At 41.8% G+C, this 10,821-nt stretch overlaps 1 protein-coding gene across 1 annotated transcript in view; it reads left to right on the top strand.

Moving 5' to 3' along the window:
* Positions 1-1,271: 1,271 nt before the first annotated feature.
* NELL2 (neural EGFL like 2) overlaps positions 1,272-10,821 on the top strand; it is a 335,790-nt gene continuing 326,240 nt past the window's right edge. The window contains 2 exon segments of the mRNA XM_030322242.1: positions 1,272-1,748; positions 2,190-2,318. Of these exon segments, the coding sequence (XP_030178102.1) occupies positions 1,694-1,748; positions 2,190-2,318 (184 nt within the window). The 5' untranslated portion in view covers positions 1,272-1,693.

The following is a 10,821-nucleotide window of genomic DNA, read 5'->3' as shown; positions in this document are numbered from 1 at the left end:
CGGACGCTTAACCGACTGCGCCACCCAGGCGCCCCGGAGCAATTAATATTTTAATCACTTTTGAAATTCTTTTCAATATGGGCATTGAATTTTGTTATTTGAGATTTACCTCAGAATTTTAGGGCTGTGTTGAAAAATATGTGCAATTGACCTTGAATATACTTTTGTGCGTTGAGAATTAGACCTCAAATGACCTCGCTGTTATGGTCCTAGCGTGTAGGTGGGAAGGGTGTGTAGAGCCTGCTTGAGTGCTTGAGTGTGGTCAACAATGGGCGGGGGGCGCTCTTCTTTCTTGCCCAGGCTCTGCCTTCCGCTTATTTCTCTCTTCTCTCTCTGCTCTCTTTCTCTTATGCATGCATGGATCCATCCATCCATCCGTCCGTCCATCCATCCATCCATTTATCCACCTACCTATCATTTCTTCTTTTCAGAGTGGACAGGCACACTCGCTCTGCTGCCCTTGTCTCCTGCTGTGTGCTGGTCCTGGAGAACCAAGAGTCCGGTTCTCGGCGCTGTTTGGCAGGGGGCGCTCTAGGTCCCGGAGCTGTCCAGCAGTTCCAGGATAAGTTCTCCCCGACGCCTTCCGTGTCTGGGAAGCTCTCCAGCGCCCCGCCCCGGGCAGGGAACCTCTCCGCTAGGGCTCGCAGGGATTTCCAGGCTCGCCTCCCGCCTCCCCCTGTCTCTCTCTACTTCGTCCGGCCCCACCAGGAGAGTCTAGTTGGCTTTGGCAGCCCTCCGCCGCATGCCCCAGAGAGGGAGTTCCTTTTCCAGTCCCCGGGGCTGTTTCGGAGCCCAGTACACAATACGCGGGCTTCCCTCCTTTGCCTAAAGGGCGGGCGAGCGCGTCTCCTAGCCTTGCCTTCTGCGACTGGGTGGTCCTTTCTCTCCCGTCTGTCTTTCAAGACACGCGTCCCAAATCAAGGGGTGAGAGCAAAGACCGCCCATCAACTTAGCACCTTGAATTTAGATCTTTCGATCCCGAAAGGAGGTTAGCTTCCCCGGGGCCAGCGAGTGAGGGCGGGGGGGGGGGGGGGGGATAGGAGGGCGGGGCTGCAGCAGCTCCGGGGCTCGCTAGACGGGGCTTGGAGACCAAGGAGCCCCGTGCTGGAGAGGGACGCGGAGCGCCTGGCCTCGCCCTCGGCGGTCCCTCCCCACTCCTGGTCTCCCCGCCTCCCCGGGCCTGCCCCTCCCGCTCCGGGGGAGCCGTCTCTCCTCCGCGCGTCTCCGGCGCTCTCTCCATTGTCTCTGCTTTTACAACAGGTTCGCGCGGTGGGGAAGACGGGCGGGTGCGGGGCAGCCTCACCCCCGGCTTTCTTGGGGCCGCCTCCCTTCCTCTGGGGGTGTCGTGACTTCGGCTGCTTTTATTCAGCTCCGGAGCTAATTCCCCGGCGGAGCAGCCCCCGGGCGAGCCCGACCCCTCCCTCTGGGCCCCTGGCTCTGCCGGCGCTGCCGCCTCGGCTCTGCGTGTGGGAATGATGTGCGCATTGGAGGGTCCAAGTTCTTCACGTGCCTGGGGTGTCCTCCCATTTTTTTCTTAGGGAACCAATTCATATTAATCCTACTAATCAGTAAATGCGAGGCAGCGGCAGGAGACACAAACGCTATTTTCCCGCTTGATTCCGAGAACCTCTTCGATTTTTATTTTTATTTTTATTTTTAAAGAGGGAGACGATGGACTGAGCAGATCCACACCATGGAGTCTCGGGTCTTACTGAGAACATTCTGTTTGATCTTCGGTCTCGGAGCAGGTGAGTGGCCCAGAGATGGGGCGGGGGATGGGATGGCCCCCGCCTGGGGGCAGCCGGAGCTGGTTGGGGACGCCTTGCTTTTCCTCAATCCGAAGTAGGTCTGGAGTGGGAAGCTTGGAGTAGGGGGTGGGTTTGCATTTGGATTTTTCTGTGCTTGCCTTGGAGACGCTAGGGCGGGTCACACCCCTAGCCCGGGGTCTGAGGGCCGAGGGGGAACTTTGCACCGAGAGGGGTTTAAAGTAGGTCAGGGAAATGGGACTGGGTGCTCCGCTATTTAAAGCTTGGCTGCTGATCTCAGGTAAGGCTTCGCACGGCGGAGGAGGGAGTCGCCTCCCTCATCAGTTCCCAATTATTATCTCTTAGACTCTGTTCTTTGCTGCCCTGGAGGAAGAGGCTTGCATTTTGATGGAGGTTTTTCTTTCTCCCCCACCCTCCCACCAGTTTGGGGGCTTGGTGTGGACCCCTCTCTACAGATTGACGTCTTAACAGAGTTAGAACTTGGGGAGTCCACGACTGGAGTGCGCCAGGTCCCCGGGCTGCATAATGGGACGAAAGCCTTTCTCTTTCAAGGTATGGAGTGTGCGCCGAGTCCCCAGTGCGGTTTCAGTTCCGATAACCCAGGAGGGAGTTGGCCTCGCAGCTCCTCCTAACTTCTGTATTGCCTCATGGATGATGACAGTAATCTGGACCTGAGATATGGAGGGGTTAACGTGACAGACACACACCTTCCATCTCTTTTTAAGTGGTTTGGTTTTTCTCCCCTCCCGCCCCCACCTCCTTACTTTGTACTCTTGCCAGTTCTGATGGATAGTTCCTTAATTACTGTACAGAAACTCCGATGGCAGATGGTTGATTTTAGAGTCTGGGGAACAATGAATTATAGCACAAACGCCTCATTTGGGTGAAATTGATTTAGGTAGAAAATAGGATAGCTTAATCTTAGTTAAGACACTGCTCTCTGAAAGTTCCAGGTACAATGGTGCCTGGTTGGGAAGAATTTCTTTATGTGGAGTAGCTTTCTGGAAAAATGAATACCTCTCAATAATTTTATCTACTGTATATCACAAACATACTATATGTAAAACGATTTCTTATTGAAAGATCACGATTCTACTCTAACAATGTCAAGAGAAAGAATAATATTCTCTTAAATATAATTTTGAAAATCTTTCAAATAAATTTTAATTCAAAGGTATATCTTGTATCACCATTAATTGTATACTTAATATAATAAAACTTTTCTTTTAAGTCAGTGGACGTTGGCCATACACGAATGTCTACATTATAATTTATATATAAAAGTATAGTTTGAAGCAAATTCCAATACATCAAGCTGTCACCTTTGATTTACCAAAGTTTTGAATATTGCTTGATTTGTGGAAAGATGTAATATGAGATTCTAAAAGGTAGCTAAACACATACAGAAAGATTCGTTTCATATATGGTGAAGTACAGATGAAGGCAAAAGAGAAATGAAGTTTGGTGTAACATAGCTGATGAACTGACTAAGCTAGCCACCCTGAGTTTTCTTGTGTGATTTTGGTGCCATGGCTTCATAATTACTAAAGAGTTGGATGTGCAAAATAAAACCACTTCAGCAAATCTGCCACCAAGAAACAGAAATAAAATAAAACTTGAATGTCTCTGTAGTGGTGTTGTTGCCTGACATAGCCAGTATGTGTCACCATGGACAGTAGCACTAAAGCTTACAACGGGAAAAGGAGGAAATTGACATGTGCTGCAGTTATTTAAAACAAGCTTACTCTTATAAAAAATGTAATTTTCTGTTTTAATTATGGTGAGCCCACTAACTATTTCTATTGTGATAAATATTTGTGATGATGTTTTATTTACTGAAACGTCTTTTGGGGGGAGGGGTAGAGGTGCAGCCTAGCTATCAAATCCTTTAAAAAGAATGACTAAATCTAATAAAGGAAATAAAACTAGACTGTCAGCAAAATTCACAAAGTGGAAGAGAAGTGTCATTAGGGATAAGCTTCTGGTTTTTTCTTCCTTTTTTCTTCTTTTTAAAACCTCTGATTTTCAGTCCCTGTGAACTGGAAGCGAAGTTATTTCAGGACTGCTAATTTGAGTAACTGAAAAGCTTTACAGAAGCTAACGCTCCTAATAAACAAATGATGTTGAAGTGCCCTTAAAATTTCCAAAGCTCCTTTAAATTATACTAGTGTTCTTAGTTTTCTCAGAAGAGTATCTGAGCTGTCACAACTAGAAACCTTCAGGACTGTGATTTTATGTTCTCATGCTAGACAATTAGACAATTTCTAGGAAATAGTCTCAAGGCACAAATATCTTTTCCTGGTTACTTTTTTTAAAGCAATATTTAGTATTCATCTTTATTTAAATTGCCAGTTCATCAAGGTAGGCATTGTGTTGCAAATGAATTGTCCATTGTAACTACTTATCAATGCATATCAATGAATGATTTTATTTCCTTGTTGGTACTAAGCCCTGCACTGAGTAAATGCCTAACAAATCTAGTTTTTGAGAACTGAAGATGTAAAATTTCATTTCCTGCCAAATTATGAGCTTTATTTCATATAGCCAATCAATCAGCAAGTATTTGCTACCTGCTGTGTTCTCAGTAGGCATATGTTACTGATCTATTGATTATGCTCTACTAACTTCTTTTATTCTGAGATTTAGATTATCAATTGACAACAGGTGGATCTTTGGCTCTGCTTGGTAGTTCTGCATTACCTTGGAAATATCTTTTCTCTGCTATTAGAAAATATTGTTAAGAAGCCACTTCTAACTCCTACTGCTTCACAGGAATTCCATGGCTTTTAGAGAGACAAAAGCTTTTAGACTCTGAAGATTTGATGGATTTGATTTATGGTCAATTGAGGGTGTTGCAGATATTTTCGTATAGTGTGTCAAATATCATAGCAGGATGGTAACAAATTACAAAACTTGTGAGATGCTCTCAGATTTCACATGAACCTATCAGATAAGTTACTTTGTGCTATCAAATATGTTCTGTATAGATGGAAGAGATTTTGAACCATTAAATTTCTCCTGCAGTGATAAAAATAAAACCATCTTCTTTTGTCTCTTAGCTTTAAAATAAAGAAATCTCAGCATATAATTTCCCAATGATTTTTGCTCATTTAATACTGCTTCTCCTTTTGACTACTTCATTATTCTCTGTGGTGCTATTTAAGATGCTTGTAATTCAGTGCTTTTTGAAACTATAAATAACTTTTGTAAATTATTGTGCAATATGAATCTATATTAATAATTATATTTTATTATATATGATAATAAAAGCAAGTGGGAATATATTTCCAAGTCATAGCTGGTTTTTATCATAATAGCAACTGTATCACTAAAAATTTAGTATCACTAAAATTGTTTTGTTGTTGTTGAAATTTGATTTGTAGCTGGATTGGAAATTGAAGTAAGAAGATGCTAAATTAGATCATCCTTTAATAAATGTGGCTTTTTATGTGTGCCAGTTATAATCATTTTCAAAAGGAAAAAGTATCCAAGCAACAGTTTGGAATCTACATCAAAATCTAAGTATTTCTAGCTTCAGTCTGACTCATAGCCACAAAAATATATTACATTTTTAAAAAATAGAGGACTGAATGCTGACAATGAAAAAGACCTCTGAAGGCTTGTAAAGAGTTCTGAAATCTTAAGGACTAGTGTAATTGTCGATAGAATTCTACCTACTTACCTTGTTTAAAGTCTAGGAAATATTTGTAATGATAATGTTCTTTCTTCTCTGTACATGGGAGACCAAGAAAGAGAGCATAAGAAACACAGTTCTAGCACTTTCTAGCAATGTTAGCATGATTTTTAGATCTTTGGTTTTAACACTTTCTTTGGCCAGATTCCCAAAGTTGATAGTTTCATCTGTTGGTTTAATAAAATTTCTTTTAAGGTGTTCACAGATTTTATGATATCATTAATCCCCGCAAGAGAAGTAAGATAAAATCAAAGCATATTTTCTTCCTGAGTTGGTAATTTAAAAATAAGCTTAGTAGTTATTTTTTTTAAAGAACTTTAAGATTTTAAAGGGAAAAAAACGTCCACAAGCCTACTCTTAGGTCAGTATTTAAAAACAGGACTGAAATTGGGCATTTGGTGTTAGGCCATTGACTTTATTAGGTAAAGGTAGCTGCATTAAGGAAAGCAAGCTTGCAATGAGTATTTGTCAATATGATGGTCAGTGGACATCCATGGACTAGGGACAGTGGTCATTGGTGCCCCAATAGAATAGAATAACACAGTGACAAAGAGATGGGCTTAGAAGTCAAGATAGACCCAAGTGGAATCTCATTAGTTGTTTTACTATGGTGAAGTTACTCAATTTCTCTGAATTTCAGCACCCTCAATTATAAAATTAATGTTGTTATCGGGATTAAAGGAGATATGTTTATTCATTTAAATAAATTTTTGTTGTGCAGTTGTATTCTGCTAGGTGTTAGGCATGAAGCAAAGGAATAAGTTAGAACTTTACTTTCAGAGTGTCTTAAAGATAGTCATTAAATAAATATTTACATGGATAATAATTTAATCACTGTTAAGGTAAATGCTATGAAGAAAAACTAAGAGTGCAATGGGAATCTATTATCTAGGGAGTCACAGGATCAGGGAGACTATCTTTGAAGAAGAGTCATTTAAGCTGATAGCTGAAGGATACTTAGTCTGTAGAAGAGGGGCTATGGGGATTCAGAGAGGGAGAATCACAGAGACAAAGGAAATAGCATGAACCAAGATCCCAAGCCTGGAATGAGCATTGTGCATTTGAAAAAAAATGGAAGAAATTCAGAGTAGTGGAAGCATATGGTTGTGATATGAAATGATCACAAATGAAGAGAGCAGAGACCAGATTACAGGGTAAGCCATGTTAATAGAAGAGAATTGAAAATTTGTCATTACATAAAGATATATTGTGGTAGGCAGAATAATGCTTCCTCAAAGATGTTCATGTCCTAATACTAGGAACCTGATACTGTGTTATGTTACCTGTCAAGAGGAAATTAAGATGTATGTAGAGTTGCGGTTGGTAATCAACTGACCTTAGGGTAAGAACTATTCTGGATTCTATGGTTAGTCCCCATGTAATCACAAATGTCCTTTAGATCTGGAAGAGGGAGCTAGAAGAGTCAGTGTCAGTGATGCAATGAGAGAATGACTCAACCTGCCATTGCTGCCTTTGAAGATAAAAGTAGGCCATGAGCCAAAGAGTGTGGGCAGTCCTGAGAAGGTGAAAAAGGCAAGAAAATGGATTTTCCCTTAGAGTGTCCAGCGCTGCTGACACTTGATTTTAGCCCATTTCTGACCTCCAGAACTGTGAGATAATAAATTGTGTTGACTGAAGTCACTAAGCTTGTGGTGATTTTTTATAGCAGCAATAGGAAACTAGTACAGATTTTGATATGTGGACGTGGGGGCTGCTGTAAGAAATACCCAAAAATGTGGAAGTGGCTTTGCAATTGGGAAATGGGCATAGACTCGAAGAATTTTGAAGAGCATTATAGGAAAACCTAGACTGTCTTGAATAGACTGTTAGGAACAATATGGTGATGGCAACTCTACTAGGAAGGATTTAGAAGAAAATGAAGAGTGTGATAGAGAAATCCTAAATCACCTTAGAGAATTCTTAAATTGTCATGAACTGTTGGTTATGTGGACGTTAAAGACACTTGCCCCTGGGAGCTTAGATAGAAATCAGGAACATGCTATTGCAAACTGGAGGAAAGGGGATCCTTGTTATATAGTGGCAGAAAGCTTAGCTAAATTGTGTCCTGCAGTTATGTGCAAAGTAAAGCTTGTAAATATGAACTTAGGTATTTAGCTGAGGTGATTTATGTGCATATTATTGAAGGTGCAGCCTGGGTTTTTCGTACTGCTTCCTCTAGTAAAAAGTGAGAGGAGAGAGGCAGATTGAAGGAAAAACTATTAAGCAGAATGAAACCAGAACTTGATATTTGGGAAATTCTCAGCCTCCCAGATTGAAAATGATGCTAAAGTGAGGAGATTCATTGTCAGGAATGCCTGCCTTGGCGAGGAAGCCTATGGTTTTCTAGGGAAAACCTTTTGCTAGGGTCTCAGAAGTAAGGTCAGAGTATTCAGTCACATAGAGGGCTCTTTGAAGAAATTGAACATGCAACTCATGGATTCCCTCAAACATCTCAGCAGAAGCCAGTTACAAAGATAAATGTAGCCAAGAAATATTTGTGGAGGAGCCTCTTGTCTAATGGAGTAAATCACCATGACACATATGGGGGGACCCATGTGGTTCTTGAGAATACTATACCAGCAAAAATGCAACTGGCTGGGCCTGAAAAGGGAAGTGAGGATGTAGTAAAAGAAGGTTGTTGATCCCTAAAATTCTACAAGCAAGAAACAAGCTGATTAATCTACTCAGCTGCAAACACGAACCACCTTTTATTAAAAAATAAGGTTGACTAAGAGGGTACAACTGAGAGCCCAGAAGGCACAGCTGAGATCCCAGAGGGTGGAGCCAAGGACCACAGAGGATTATTCCTAGACTTTGAAATCAAATATAATTTGCCTAGCTGGATTTCAAAGTTGCATGAGTCTGATGTCTAATTTTTAAACTTCTATTTTCTCTCTTTTTGCATGGGAATGTCTATAATTATTATCCCATGTCTATTGCACCATTGTATTTTGGGAGCAGACATCTTGTTTCTTGAGCTTGACAGGTTCACAGATGGAGAGGAACTGTGCCTCGGGATGGATGGTACCCAAGGCCTCATTTGTACCTGATTTAGGTGTTGACATTTGGGGCTTTTGAATTGATAAGATTTAGACCAGATTTAAACTTCGAGTTGATATTCTACTGAGTTGAGACCTTGGGGACTTTTGGATAGAGTGAATGTATTTTGCATGTGGGATGCATATGAATCTTTGGGTGTGAAAGACGGGCTGTTGTAGGCTGAATAACGGTCTCCCAACCGTTTACATACTAAACCCTCAGAACCTGTAAATATAGTATGTTACTTGGCAAGGGGGGTATTAAGGTTACAAAAGCAATTAAGGTTGGTAGGGCGTCCGGGTGGCTCAACTGGTTAAGCGTCTGACTCTTTATTTTGGCTCAGGTCATGATCTCACGGTTCATGGGTTCAAGCCCCAAGTTGGGCTCTGTGCTGAGTCTGCTTGGGATTCTCTCTCTCTCTCTCTCTCTCTGTCTCTCACTGCCCCTCCTCAGCTCATGTGCACTTGCTCTCTCTCAAAATAAACCAACATTTTAAAAAAAGAAGTAGTTAAGGTTGCTAATCAGGTGACGTCAAATATGGAGATTATCCTGGATTATTTGAGTGGGTCCCATGTAATCGTAAGGATACCTTAACTTATGGAAGAGGGAGGTAGAGGCATCAGTGTCAGTGTGATGCATTGTGAGAAAGACTTGATAGGTCATTGCTGGTTTTGAAGTTGGAAGCTGGTTGTGAGCCAAGGAATGTGGGAAGCTCCTAGAAGCTATAAAAAGCAAAAAAAAAAAAAAAAAAAAAAAAAAAAGGATTTTTCTTTTAGAACTTCTAGGAGAAACACAGCCCTGCAAACACCTTGATTTTAGCCTAATGAATTCATTTTGGACTTCTGACCCTCAGAACTGTGAAATAATAAATTTGCATTGATTCAGTCATTAAAGTGATATGTTACAGCAACCATAGGAAACTAATATATATGTTAAACATTAGCATCCATTTGTTTTGTAACTGAATTAAATTTTATTTTGAGCCCTCTCTCTACTATGCATGAGAGTGTGTTTGTAGGGTTGTTGGAAACTTGAATTAGCTGGTTAAAGTTATGTTAGTCATTTGTAGTTTAAAATAGTTTCTGGGGCATCTGGGTGGCTCAGTTGGTTAAGCGTCTGACTTAGGCTCAGGTCATAACCTCATGGTTTGTGAGTTTGATGCCCTCAGGGGGCTCTGTGTTGACAGGGCGGAGCTTGGAGCCTGCTTCAGAGTCTGTGCCTCCCTCTCTCTCTGCCCCTCCCCTGCTCGCTCACTCACTCGCTCTCTCTCTCAAAAATAAATAAACGTTAGAAAAAATTAAAATAATTTCTTAACGTGTAAAGTCAGAGGCTTCATACTGAATGCTGAGTCTTTAAGAAATTCTCTCCATCGCTTAGCTGTGAGATCATTCTGGGAGCAAAGAACAAAATCAAGCACCAGGCTTTTTGATTGTATTTATTTAAAAAAATTTTTTTTTAACGTTTATTTATTTTTGAGACAGAGAGAGACAGAGCATGAACGGGGGAGGGTCAGAGAGAGAGGGAGACACAGAATCTGAAACAGGCTCCAGGCTCTGAGCAGGTCAGCACAGAGCCCGACGCGGGGCTCGAACTCACGGACCGCGAGATCATGACCTGAGCCACCCAGGTGCCCCGATTGTATTTATTTTTTAAAAATAGACCCTTCCTCCCTCAAAAGGTTAATTCAGAAGTGGAGGGGGGAAATTAGCATGAATATTTTAGAAGCAGAATGGATAACACTTAGCATGGTGTTTGGCACCCAGTGAGTGTGGTAGGCATAATTATGGGCAGGCGCAAGCATAACTGATAGTCTTTATCAAAGTGCCAGGGATTTCTGTGGGATGCCAACTAGGTTTGGTTTGGGAGGAGCTGGAGCAGTCTTGACAATCTCCAACAAGTGGATGACTTTGAATGTCATGGCTGAGGCATACCCTGGATAGCAGTTAAAGTGAAGAGCCTCCACCTTTCTTTTCCTTTATTCCATCTCCCACTGGCTCCTTGTCCTCATGTTGGTCCAGTCTTGCAGACACCTACCCTCTTTCCCATTCTTGTTAATACCTGCCTCTAATTCAATACCTGCTAACTGATAACTTAGGTATCAGACACTAAGGCCTTACAGTGTGATATGTCTCCTGTTGATTTTACTTCAATTCTATTAGTTGTTTTTGTTTGTTTGTTTTGTTTTTTACTGCAGTGCTTTTGTGTATAAGAATGGGGCACACAGTATAATGGGGGGGATGTTTACATAAAATATTAGAGGAGGTAAAATAGGAACTGAGACTTAATTATAAATAGTGAAGAAGATGATGGGCATTGAAGAGG

Source organism: Lynx canadensis, chromosome B4 (genome assembly GCF_007474595.2).
Source record: "Lynx canadensis isolate LIC74 chromosome B4, mLynCan4.pri.v2, whole genome shotgun sequence".
Lineage (NCBI taxonomy): Eukaryota > Metazoa > Chordata > Mammalia > Carnivora > Felidae > Lynx > Lynx canadensis.
Note: the sequence above shows the minus strand (reverse complement) of the source record. Positions and strands in the feature narration are given on the sequence as shown.